Source organism: Acinonyx jubatus, chromosome A2, assembly GCF_027475565.1.
Source record: "Acinonyx jubatus isolate Ajub_Pintada_27869175 chromosome A2, VMU_Ajub_asm_v1.0, whole genome shotgun sequence".
NCBI classification, from domain to species: Eukaryota; Metazoa; Chordata; class Mammalia; order Carnivora; family Felidae; genus Acinonyx; species Acinonyx jubatus.
The window spans coordinates 6585800-6599033 of record NC_069383.1 but is presented as its reverse complement, the minus strand read 5'-3'; the positions used below and the strand labels follow the sequence as shown (position 1 = coordinate 6599033).

The 13234-nt window shown below is 43.5% G+C and overlaps 1 protein-coding gene and 1 pseudogene across 2 annotated transcripts; one reads left to right on the top strand and one right to left on the bottom strand.

The window, feature by feature from the left end:
* Window positions 1–311: 311 nt before the first annotated feature.
* LOC106986848 (zinc finger protein 277-like) lies at window positions 312–1854 on the bottom strand (annotated as a pseudogene).
* Window positions 1855–4615: 2761 nt separating this feature from the next.
* Window positions 4616–13071, top strand: LOC106986851 (GTPase IMAP family member 4-like). Of its 2 annotated transcripts, none has more exons than XM_053217875.1 (3): window positions 4616–4751; window positions 7977–8048; window positions 10786–13071. In XM_053217875.1, exons 1-3 carry the CDS (start codon window positions 4631–4633, stop codon window positions 11709–11711), a joined length of 1119 nt encoding a protein of 372 aa, XP_053073850.1. In that variant the 5' UTR covers window positions 4616–4630; the 3' UTR covers window positions 11712–13071. The 2 variants fall into 2 exon arrangements, with proteins under 2 accessions (XP_053073850.1, XP_014940547.2); XM_015085061.3 differs by lacking the exon at window positions 4616–4751 and adding an exon at window positions 6323–6472.
* The last annotated feature ends 163 nt before the right edge of the window (window positions 13072–13234 follow it).

The window sequence follows — 13234 nt, the reverse complement described above, 5'->3', positions numbered from 1 at the left end:
GTGATACAACAGGGATAGAACTTCTTACATCTACCAGTCTGTAGGAGAATGGGTGATAGAGGAAAAAAACTTTATCAATAATTTGAACACTTCATTTGTGATTTGCATGTCTTCCTTATTAAAAAAAATTTTTTTAAAGTAATCTCTACATCCAACATGGGGCTCAAACTCATGACCTGGTGATCAAGAGTCACATGCTCCACCAACTGAGCCAACTAGGCACCCCACATGTCCTCCTTCTTATAGATAACCTAGTCTAATGAAATGAGATCATTTATAATGATTACGTAGTAAAACGTTATAGCCAAAAATACAAAAAGTCCTCACTTTATTTTTTAAAAAGTACTTTTGAAAAATTTTATTTCACCAGGGTCTAATCCTTTGCTGATGTTCAAATTTAAACAATTTTTCTGAGTCTGTCTCATAAGCGAAAAACATGAAAAGTTGCTTCTGTGGCATTTTCTTCTAGTTTTTCAAGCCCTCATGTAGTAGCAACTGGTTCAAAATACTGGTTTGTTTCAAAGCATGCAGTTTAGATGTATCTTCGCTGATGATGGTGGTATTTCTATTTTGTTCCTGAGCTGTCAGGTCACTTTCACTGTCAGACAGTGTACATAGTAGAATATCGTTTTCATAGGTTGGAAAATAATGCTCTGGTTGATCCCATATCTTTCTTTCAGGAAGCAGTGATGTATGTTTAGTCTCTTCCAATGTGAGTCCTTAACTTTGCTTTGGACTTGAATTTCACATGGCAACTATAACATCTACATTGGTGAATTTGCCTTCGAATGAAATTGACCAATTTTACTTGCTGATAGAAATTCAATCCAAGTTCTGACTTTATTTTGAGGAGATCAAAATCGTGTGCTTCCTCCATGTGGACACATAATTTCTCAATTGTTTCTGCTTGCTTTTCACAAAATAGGCAGACAGCAGAGTCAGGGCGCTCTTCCCAATCAGACCAGTCGTCTTCCTGATGGTCTAGCAACTCCCGATCATCTTCCAACTGAACTTCCTCCCACGATTTTCCAAGTTCCAAATAATTGATGACATAAAATCGGTCATATTCTCTGTTCTTAGGATTGATCCTCCGATGCTGTTTTTTCCTCATATGATCTTTAAGCGTATTTTTGTCCCTGAAGGTCTTCTCACAGTGTAAGTACTGCAAGTTGTCAAGCTTTTTCTGTAATGTGCACAGAAATTCATTGCAGTTTGCAATGTTGTCTGGCAAGCCAATGTTGAAAGCATGTTCTCTGGCCATGTGGTTCAAAAGAACAGATCTGTTCCTGAAAAACTCCTCATTGCAAAACGTACAAATACCATGAAAATTGTTATCATTTTTTTCTTGCTGCTGTTGTTTCAGAATTTCTTTCAGTCTTTGTTTCTGAAGTTCCTCTCTAAGTACTCTATCTTCTGGTAAAACATCACATAACAAAAAGTAATTGTCTTCTTCTTCAAGTGGAGCTGTGGATTTGATTCTTATCACACTACAAAAATCTGTAACGGGCTGTTCAGTGAACCTTTTCCTCCAATATAAAATGTACCTTTGTAAATCAGCAACCTACTTGACATCAGCTGTGACCATCTTATGTTCAATAATCATGTGCTTCAGAAGTTTGTCTTGTTCATCCATAGGAAAATGTTCTTCACAGAAAATACAAGGCACAGAAAATACAAGGTTCTCACAAGATGGAGAACCTTCTAAAGCGGTGGTGCCACCTGGACTTTCTGGCAGGGAAAGCAGCTCCAGGATACAATCCTTACCTCATAACTGACACTCCCAGATTCTCTATGGTTGCTCTTGCAGTCCTCCTCCCCTCAGGCAGCAGCCCCCTGGGTCTCGGGAGCAGCCATTACAAGGCATAGGAGAAAAGGGAGGGCACCGTTTTTATATTATTTTTGCTTCCCTTCCATTATGTTCATCTGTTTTGTATCTTAAAGTCCTCATATGAGTGAAGTCATATGATATTTGTCTTTCTCTGACTCGCTAATTTCACCTAGCATAATATCTTCTAGTTCCATCCATGTAGTTGCAAATGGCAAGATTTCATTCTTTTTGATCACTGAGTAATACTCCATTCTATATATATATACCACATCTTCTTTATCCATTCATCCATTGATGAACATTTGAACTCTTTCCATACTTTGACTATTGTTGATAGTGCTGTTATAAACATGGGTGCATGTGTCTCTTTGAAACAGCACAGCTGTATCCCTTGGATAAATACCTACTAGTGCAATTGCTGGGTCGTAGGGTAGTTCTATTTTTAATTTTTTGAGGAATCTGCATACTGTTTTCCAGAGCAGCTGCACCAGTTTGCGGTGTGAATGCTTTCTTAATTATCTTCTTTGTGATTTGTTAGAGTTTGCAAAGGTATGGATTGGTGAACTTAATCAGTGCAGAAACAATTCAACTATTATCATTTCAAAGATGTCCTCTGCCCCTATCCTCTTCTGATTTCTCTCTTAAAGCATATTTGCTTCTTTAAATTGCTTTCTGCCCTTTTCTTTTTCAAACCTATCATCCGACCCCCTCAGCAGAAGCCATGGGTTTCTGAGTCACCCCTCACTGAGGGAGGGACCCAGTGGGGTTTGTGGTGAAAAGCCCCCCCAGCAGACTCCCCGCTCCAATCAGATCTGGCCTTGACTCTCATTTTTATGTCAGGGTGGCTTTGAGAAGTGAAGATTAGTTTTCAAGGTTGCTAAAATATCCTTCCGGTGCCAGCTGGCTGCTCTCCTCCCCGACTGGTCTGGGTTTCCACCTCCATTAGCTTCAGGTGTGAGACAGCGTATCTTCTTGCCTGTTCACCCATGGTTTTAAGAAAATATATGTAATACTTTTCATACTTTTAGTTGATTTCACTGGGAGGATTGATAATCTAGATACCTAAAAGAGAAGTTTATTTTCATGTGTTTGGTTAGTTTTGGCCTGTTTTGTTTTCTGACTTAATGTCTCCGGTAAGGGTGATTTTTTTCTGTTTGTCTCTGTCTCTTCCTGCTCCCTTTTATCTTGTAATCTTTCCTCAAGTGTCTATTCTCCCTGCTATACATTTGATGCCATATTTAAGTATAAATCGCTAGAAAAGGAGTTCCATGTAACCAGTGAGGGGTTGTAACCATAGGCTCCATCTGAGGTGACAGAACATGGCAGGTTGTCCCGCCAAGGGGACCCTACAGGGCGGCTGGCAGAGGGCTTCCTCTAAAGATGTTCTAAGTCTTCAAGAAGAACCCTCTAATTGCACACTTGGGGAGAGATACTTTGAAGTGTGAGGTTCTTTTTAAATTTTTTTAAAAAATATCTTTTTAATGTTTTCATTTATTTTTGAGAGAGAGAGACAAAGTGTGAGCTGGGAAGAGGCAGAGAGAGAGGGAGACACAGAATCTGAAGCAGGCTCCAGGCTCTGAGCTGTCAGCACAGAGCCAGATGTGGGGCTCGAATTCGTGAACTGTGAGATAATGACCTGGGTCAAAGTGGCATGCTCAACTGACTGAGCCACCTAGGTGCCCCTGTAGTGTGGGGTTCTGAATTAGGGGGAATGAAAAGATCATGGAATCACTGCAACAGCCCCGTCCACAGCAGCTGAAATTTCTGAAGCTCCACTTCCACAGGGTTTCCCTGGTGACGTTGGTGGCTGCCTCCTCTGTAGCCTACCCTGGGGTCATGTGGCCTGTGGACCTCCTGACCCAGGGCCTCTTATCAGATACATGATTTGCCAAGATTTTCTCCCATTCTGTAGGTTGGCCTTTTCATTCTGTTGAAGGATTCCTTTGCTCTGCAGGAGCTTTGTAGTTAGATGTAGTCCCCCCCTGCCTACTTTTGCTTTTGGTGTCAGATTCAAAAACTCATCACCAAGATGAATGTGAAGGAGCTTGCTGCTTGTTTTCTCCTTGGAGTTTTGTGGTTTCAGGTCTTATATTCTCTCTGCCTTCCAGAAACCTGTCGAGACCTCTCGTCACCGATGCTCATACACCCAAGCTCTCCATGACATGGGTTCCTGAGGGTTTGCAGAAAGAGAGGATGTCTGTTGTCTACAGTTTCTATTAATCCATTTTCCACAATGGTTCGTGTATGGCCAGTTTGCCATCTTGACTTTGAGATACCCGATCTCTTGTTGAATAGAAATAAAATATAGTGAGAGAGAATGTGCAAACTACTTTGATGTTACTTACATGGCATCATTTGTGCCCATTCACAACTTAGAAAAAGAGAAATCCTAATTCAAATTACCAGTTGTCATTATTTCAAATAAGCAGTAATAAATGGACCTATTAAGTTTTCCATAAGCAGCTTGGGCTTTTAAAAGCTCCATTGTCAGGGGGCACCTGGGTGTCTCAGTTGGTTAAGCGGCCGACTTCGGCTCAGATCACGATCTCGCAGTCCGTGAGTTCGAGCCCCACGTCGGGCTCTGTGCTGACCGCTCAGAGCCTGGAGACTGTTTCAGATTCTGTGTCTCCCTCTCTCTCTGACCCTCCCGCGTTCATGCTCTGTCTCTCTCTGTCTCAAAAATAAATAAACGTTAAAAAATATTTAAAAGCTCCATTGTCAAGACTCTGAACGTCAGAGTCAAGAGGGACAGCCCGCAGTGGTCATTTTGCTCAGCTCAAGCCAGTCCTTAATTAGGCTTCCATGGTAGGTCTGGGTAGGACCTTGCACTTTAGCCTTATATCCTGTGAGGTGCTCAAAACAGAAGGAGATGTGGCAGGAAATGCTTGTGGTGAAGACAAGAAAGAAGTGTGGCTGTGCACAGGTAAATTTAGAACAACCGTGCTTGTTCTGTTGAGAAGGTTCTGGGTGGGAACTTGGTAACATTAACATGGAAGGTAGACTACAGACTTTCTAGGGACTGAGCTGTGAGTTGCATAGGGATCATCCTCTCGTCTCTTTACTATGTCATTTCTAGTAGAGGGTTACAGATATTTTTAAATGCATGAGAAGGAGGACATGGGTTGAAAAGGTGTCAAATTATAAAGCAGAAACAAGAAATGCATAAAGGAGCTCACATTGTAAAAAGACAAACTGCAAAACCTTTGAGGCCTTGAGTTCCAAGGGAATAGACTCCATCTGTGGATGAGAAAAGACAGAAATTCGTATTGTAACAGGCCACAGACCCAGGTAGTGTGACACCTTGTGGCCAGTTTTATATGATTGTAAATCATGTTGGGGCATCTGGGTGGCTCAGTGGGTTAAATGTGGAATGTTGATTTGGGCCCAGGTCATGATCTCATGGTTTGTGAGTTCAAGCCCTGTGTCAGACTCTGCACTGAGAAAACAAGTAGCAAAATATAAACTTTTCAAGTAATTAAAAACTTTTTTAACGTTTATTCACTTTTTAAAGAGAGATGGAGTGCAAGTGGGAGAGATACAAAGAGAGACACAGAATCTGAAGCAGGCTCGAGACTCTGAGCTGTCAGCACAGAGCCTGATGTGGGGCTCGAACTCAGGAACTGTGAGATCATGACCTGAACTGAAGTCAGACGCTTAACTGACTGAGCCACTCAACCACCCCACTTTAAAATTAATTTAAAAAAAATAAATAAAGATACTTGGAAAACTAACATATAGAAAAAAAATAATGGGATCCGTGTCTCTAGGGAACTGGGACCCCCTCCCCCCCTTGACAATACTCTCACAGTTTACATTTTCCTGGCAGGTAGAGTCAGATGTTAGTGGTTAGCCTATTGCAAATGGTCTGAGCACCATCTCACAGGGTAACTTTGGACCTATCCTGATTAGTTAAGATAAGCTACCCTCTCTGGCTTCAACCAGATAATACCTTGGAAATAACAACTCTCCCCTAGTCCCAGGGAGGAAGGAGAGGACATAGTGGCTGCCTACACTGATATAGACCTAAGCAGTAGGAGCAGACGTTGGTCTGAAAGACCCCTGTTGTGCTGAGACTTGGGGTCAGGGAACACAGGCTTTTCAGAGCTGGCAGCTCTCTAGTTTTGACCTAGCAGTTTTTCCAGAATGTCACAGCATAACCCTTATTTTGTCCTTCCTGGTAGAGTCTGCATGGATGAATATGGTATCTACAAGGCAGATGTGGTTGTCAAACCTTAAATTAGTTCGAATAGAGGTGCTTGGTTGGCTCAGTCAGTGGAGTATGCAACTCTTGATCTCCGGGTTGTGAGTATGAGCGCCACATTGGGTGGAGAGATTATTTAAAAATAAAACCTTTACAAATTAATTCAGGTGAAATAAAATTAAAAATTCACTTCTGCCTTCACACTCATCACACTTCATGTTGTCAACAGCCCATGTGGTTAATGGCTAACTTATTGTACTGCAAAAATGAAATCATTAGTTACAGGAAGTTCTATCTGAGAGGCTAGATGACGAAGTGGGCAGGTCTCTTGCATGAGCAAGTTTGTACAGCTCCTCCTCTCACATCCTCTCTCCTTTCTCTCAACGTCTTAGCTTAGCACTGTCTTCAAAGTTAGAGAAGGGAGCAGGACCCAAACTTTCCAGGTAAGAGAAAAGGGGTATTTGGGGGAGGGAACAAAGGGTAATATGTGATTTTGATGGAGAGGGGACCTCTCCCCCGGACGTACGTTTTAAACCTCCGGACAAACATGCTTTCAGACTGTGTCTTTCTTGTTGGTTCCTTTTTCCTGTTTTTTTCTGACTTTAGGTTGTAATCTGTTTTGAGGGCTGAGCCCTACAAATCAATTGTCTTTCAGGGTTTGCTGCCCACAGAATACTTGTACAAATGTTATTCCCCTCATTATTAATAGAAAGTCTAAATAAACTTGAAGTTTTCAGGGATAGACTTGGGTGAGCAGACAGAATGAGCTCTATGGGGAGGAGCAGATGGGAGATGAAGAAGCACAGGTCACTGTCCCTTGCCCCAAAGCCAGCACCCAGGTCAGGATCAGAGGCTCTGCTACCCAGCTGTCTGCCTGCTCAGGGCTGCCCCTTTCTGAGCCTCACTCAGAGTTGGGGAAGAGGAACCTCCCCATGCCTTTAGGAGGCAAGATGAGGGAGATGCCCCTCATCTCCAGGTGACCCTCAGCAGTTGGGGAGGAGCTGGGGACCAATGGATGCCTGTTCGTTAGGCAGTAGGAGAACCCAGCCACCCAAGGTCAGCACCCCAGAAGTGCAGTCTTTTGATCTGACATCTGAGCTGGGATACATAGCACAGAACTTCAGACTGAAGAGAGAGCCCACAAGCTAGAAGAAGGACCTTATGAAACACCGAAATGCCTTTTGTTTCCCTATTTCTGTTATTCTCCCCCTCCCTAACACCCATCACCAGCACCAACGTTGTCCCCAAAAATGATTTTTAAAAATTCTGTGCTTTCTCTTCTCGCTTTACAAGAAGCTCTTTCCTATTCCCTGTCCTTAAGGGATAAAGAAAGAACTCTTCTTACAAGAGAAGGGTCTGTCTTGCTCACAGTGTTGTATATTTGTTTTGATGGCTTCCCATCAGAAGAGCTTGTCCTGAACAATGAGCATTTTCAGCCCGTCCTAGTCAAAGTCTGCTCCAGTAATTTTGTTATGAAACAAAATTCAGCCAAAAAATTGGTTTTATGGAAGATTCATGAATCAGGCAGCATCCTATCCTGCAAATTGAGGGGTGCTCCACTGAGCTACAGAAGAAAGGTCTTTAAAGGCAGGGAGAGAGCATTAAAAGAGAAGACAAAGAAAGGAATTTATTCACAAGGAATGCGTTGTTTAGGCAAGTCTGGCTTCTTAAGGGGAGTGGAAGGGGTCTGTCAGTAAATCCTCAGTATCCCAGGGGAAGGCCACCCTGAAGGGGTGCTAACAGACCACCGGAAGTGCATGATTGTGTGAAGAAAAGGGAACAATCTGAAGATGAGCCCAAATGTGGAGAGCAGAGAAGCCTTGGGAAATAGGGCAGGGAAACCAAGTGGCAAGTGTGCAGAAGAGAAGAAACTGTTGGCTACATGAGGTTGAGGCTTCCAGTACCATCCACCTCCCTAAAACCACACGTTCTGTTTCTCTATGGCAGGAATTCACACTGCAATGGCAACCCCCAACAGCGATCCGTGCTGCAGCCCCGGTGGCCCCAGGAGCAGCTGCGGTGAGATTGGTGATATCCTGCTTGGGTCCCCCCGGGCTGGGTGGGGGAGGACAGCGAGCAGAGGGGTTCTCTTGTGCTGACAGCCAGCCCTCATCCGGCTGGAGCAAAATGTTTCCACCCCTGTATCTATCTGATCTCCTCTTCATTTCCTCTGCTCTTTCTTTCCTGTCCACCCTGTCCACTCTCTCTGGGTAAAACGCCTTTCTGTTTCTCCTCCCGTGATTTCCCTCCTCCTCGCTAGGCAGATGCCCTCAGGCTGTCCCAAAGTTGGAGCCTTGCATAGGGATGCTAACTAAATGATAATCTGAACTCCCATCCACATGTTTCCTTTGATAATCTTAGCCATTCTGTATTCAGTGTTCTTGGTTTCTGGAAATCTACCTGTCTCAGGCCGGGGATCTGGTTATCATGTGTGAACTCTGCATTGGGGATGATTTGCTAATCCTCGGAAGGAGGTGGAGACCAACTACAGATTTTGTGGAACCCAGAGCTGGAGCTTCTGCAATATCTCTCCTCTGCTCCACTGGCATTTTTAAAAGAGTATTCCAAATGACAGAGTAGATGGAAGGGGGCCAAATGGAAGCAGAGAGAACAGCTGGGAGACTCTGGAGGCCTGGATGCTGATGGTAGTGGGAGCTAGTGTGGTGGCCTTCAAAGTGGAGGGAGAAAAGTAGACAGATTTGCAGGTGGAGCTCAGAGAATGTGCTGATATGGAAAGGAAAGGGAAAGCAAGGGAAGGGAAGGGAAGGGAAGGCAAGGGAAGGGAAGGGAAGGGAAGGGAAGGGAAGGGAAGGGAAGAATCAAGGGCAGTTGCTAGATTTTGGGTCTAAGGGACTGGATCAATGCTGTTGCTGTCTCTGACAAATAAAATGCTGTTTATAATAGTGTCTCTAATGTTGTGAGTATGATAACATATGCATTATGTTCAAGCAGAAAAGGATGGCCATAATACAGGATTCCCCATGCAGGAATCAGCCTCACTTAGGGTTGTGCTGTCAGGGTCTGTCTCCTCAGAGGTACAGGCTTTCAAATGTGATTTCCACCTATGTTCTATAGGGTGGTGGTGGTGGTGGGGAGTTCTGTGTTTAACAAATCCTGAAGACAGAGACTGTATAGACACCATAAGGAGGTATGCAATGAATTACTGAATACAAATGCATAACAGTTGTATAGATGATTTGTTGTTTAACTGAAGTCACAGTTATTCTGAAAAATGTGAGAATTGCTGTGCTGAGCTGGTGTTATCTGTCAACTTCCTAGGAAGTAGAATGCTTAATCTAGTGAAGCTAAGAAAATATAACTCTACTGATGCTCTCAACTGTATCCATTTTTATTTCATTAAGAAATTTCTTTTATATTTATTCATTTTTGAGAGAGAGAGACAGAGACACAGACAGACAGAGTGGGAGCAGAGAGAGAGAGAGGAAGACACAGTATCTGAAGCAGGCACCGGACTCTGAGCTGTCAGCCCAGATCCTGGTGCAGGGCTTAAACTCATAGACCTCAAGAAGTCAGACGGTTAACCAACTGAGCCACCCAGGCGGCTCCCCAAAGAATTTTTTTTAATGTTTATTTAGTTTTGAGAGAAAGAGAGACAGAGACAGAGAGTGAGCAGAGGACAGGCAGAGAGAGAGGGAGACATAGAAACTGAAGCGGGCTCCAGGCTCTGAACTGTGAACAAAGATCCCGATGGGGGGCTGGAACCCATAAATAGTGGGATCATGACTGGAGTTGAAGTTGGGCACTCAACTGACTGAACCACCCACGCGCTCCTCAACTTTTTTAAGAGAGAAAGAGGGAGAGGGACAGGGGAAGAGGGAGAGATAGAGAGGAATAGAGAGAGATAATCTTAAGCAGACTCCATGCTCAGTGTGCAGCCTGATGTGGGACTCAGTCCCACAACCCTGGAATTACAACCTGAGCCAATATGAAGAGTCCAATGCTCATCTGACTGAGCCACCCAGGGGCTCTGTTTCTTTTATTTTTTATGTATCAAGAGATTTTATAATAATTTTAGAGATCTGTTGACATTTCCTGTCTATAACTTTTTAATGTCTTAATTAAGAATATGAAAACTTCACTGGACTCTAAGCTAAGGTTTTTAACCTAAGGTTTTGAACTTTCAATGTAAATTTTATTGTTCTATCTCATGTCACAATCCCTGACAGAATGGTTGCACACAGGAAATACAAAAAGAAACTTTCTCTTTCCACACAAGCATCCCTTTTATACCCTGCAAGGGTGGGTTGGCTTGTGTAACCTGCCTAGCTGGCTTCTTAATGGGAGAAGCAAAGTTCCATTCTGAATATAAATGGGGAGGGGAGTCTCCCACTGAGATGCCCCAAAGTCAGATTTTGTGTTACTTGCTGTGTTGCTCTTATGAGGAATAGCTACCAGCAGCAGCAGCTCAGAATTCTCTTTGTAAACTACAATATTTTGTTTCCTCTTCTGTGGGCTACTTAGCTACAAAAAGGAAGAGTAAGAAGCTCCAGGAAATCCTGGAAAGTACTTGGGCATTTCCCAAGTATTGCAAGAGAATCTCAGGCTTTCTATACACTTTGAATAGGCTTCTCTAGAAGGGCCTTCTATAGAGTTCCTGGGAGTGCAGCAGTCACTTATGGGAGGGGACCCTGGGGCACCAGAGGAGGGGTGTGTGTGAGGGGAAATGGGGGGGCTGTGTAGAGGAAGCAGCAGGATTACCTCCTAATGCTGTGGCTTTTGTTTCCTGATGTCTCAGGGCTTAGAAACCAAGATGGCAGAGATTCACAGCTGAGACTTGTCTTAGTGGGTAAGACTGGAGCAGGGAAAAGTGCCACAGGCAACAGCATCCTCGGAGAGAAAGTGTTTCATTCCAGCATTGCGGCAACATCAGTCACCAAGACCTGTGACAAAGGGAGCAGCAGGTGGCAGGGAAGAGAAATTGTGGTTGTGGATACGCCTGGCATTTTCGACACCGAAGCACAGGATGCTGACACCTGCAAGGAGATTGCTCACTGCATCTTCCTGACCTCCCCAGGGCCTCATGCTCTGCTCCTGGTGGTCCCACTGGGCCGGTACACGAAGGAAGGGCAAAAGGCCACGGAGAAGATCCTGCAAATGTTTGGACTCAGAGCTAGGAGATACATGATTCTCTTATTCACCCGGAAAGATGACTTGGATGGCATCAATTTCCATGATTACTTAGAGGAAGCACCCAAAGGTATCCGAGAGTTGGTGGGCAAGTTTGGTGATCGCTACTGCGTGTTCAACAATCGGGCGACAGGAGCTGAGCAGGAGGCCCAGAGAAATCAACTGCTCGCCCTGGTCCAGCGCATTGTGGACGAGAATGAAGGAAGATGCTACACTAATAAGATGTACCAAAAGGCTGACAAGGAGATTCAGAAACAAATGCAAGAAATGCAAGAATTTTACGCAGCAGAGCTAGAGAGAGAGAGAGTGCAGATAAGAAAGGAGTTTGAAGACAAAATCAGAAAGCTGGAGGATAAACTGGAGCAGCAGAGACAAATGGAACAAATGGAGAGGGAATTGGCTGAGAAAGAGGCATTATATGCTGTAAAGGTGCAAAAACACAGAGATGAGAATCAGTATAAGATAGTTGACTTGATCATGAAAGCTCTGCAGATGGTTTTTCCTATTTTCTCTCACCTGTTTATGGAAGATTAACCTGAATGAGAAGATCTCCTTATTTGCTACACATTTTCTGCTGGCCCTGCCAAGCCCCTCACCCCAGAACTCATTCACCAACCTTGAAGCACTCTCGATTCTGTCTCTCAGACTCTCAGGACGAAGGGGTATAATCAGATTCACTGGTGGTGATTGGTAGATGTTTGATTGACTTACCAGGGGAGGGACGCATTCTCAATTTGTGGAACTCCAGAGTAGAAGGTATTGATGCTCTTCTAAGAAGATGACCCCAAAATTTCTCTATTTGTCCCAAGTGAAATCCAGATTCCTTCTAGATTGGTGGATCCTCTCCCTTTGTTGCTTCTACTCACTTATTTTTGCTTTTAGGACATGGCAATCACCTTACCCATATGGTTTGTTACAAAGATTGGTTCTTCATGTTAGGTAGTCTAATGATGGAGATGCTTATAGAATTCTTTCCAGATGAATGGAAATTTATTTAGTTACATTTTTACAGAGGGACTCAAGTTGTTTCTTATCAGCTGCCCACTGAAGAACAAAGAGTTGTCTGGAAAATAGACCTCTCAGAACTCAACTAAGTGAAATTCCAGAAAGAGCAGTTGAAAGACAGAGATTCAACACAGAAGAGAACTGTTTGCTGTATTCAGATATATCTACAACAACTCTTTGACAGACTTCAATGCGACATATTTGCTGAAGAACCAGTTCTCTCCTTTTCATGTGAAACTAACTGTTGCCACTTCACCTCCACCACCTCAGACCTTCATAACTTACTGCACATACCACCCTCTCCCAGCTGAACTGCTTGCTAGTTGGTATCATAATAAAAGTTTTTCTGTTCTGTCATATTTCTATAAATTTTCAGTCCACTTCTTCTTGGAAAATACCTTTGATATTTCTTTTTCTTTATTATTTTATTTAAAATTTATTTATTTATTTAGAGGCATGAGCAGGGGAGAGGCAGTGATAGAGAAAACCCCAAGCAGGCTCCACACATCAGTGCAGAGCTTGACGCAGGGCTCAAACCCACAAACCATGAGATCATGACCTGAGCTGAAACTGAGAGTAGGATGCTCAACGGACTGAGCCACCCAGGTGCCCTACGTTTGCCACTTCTTCTAAGACTACAGGTGTGAGTTTCACTTTTTGGTAACAGTTCAAGATGATTTCAGAGCTAGTCTTGGTCTACCCTCAACACATCTCTCCTCCTTTTCCTTGGAAATTCCCAGCCACATTCTCAACCCCTCTGCCAGTCAATCACCACCTTCTCGTTGGATTCATTCATTATGCACTGATAGAAATTATGTGTAACCAAGGCTTTAGAGACCTTTCTGGTTTTCCTGGAGCAAAAATCCCCTTTAATATATGGATAACAGTAGGAGGTGTCTCTATCTGTTTTCTACTTTTCTATTTGGTACTTCTCACATAATTCATGCGAAGGTTTCCCAAAGCACATTTCCATGTTCTACCAATATGTTCTGGTGGTCACATGTGACTTATGGCAACTCTCCTCACTCTGCCATCTTGACATTGGCTTGTCC

Bases quoted from the DNA above. Each gene is read 5' to 3' on its own strand.
- LOC106986851 (XM_053217875.1), top strand. From the start codon at position 4,631: ATGGTAGGTCTGGGTAGGACCTTGCACTTTAGCCTTATATCCTGTGAG. The intron at 4,752-7,976 runs GTAAATTTAGAA...TCTCTATGGCAG, and splicing joins AGAAGTGTGGCTGTGCACAG to GAATTCACACTGCAATGGCA. The intron at 8,049-10,785 runs GTGAGATTGGTG...CTGATGTCTCAG, and splicing joins TGGCCCCAGGAGCAGCTGCG to GGCTTAGAAACCAAGATGGC.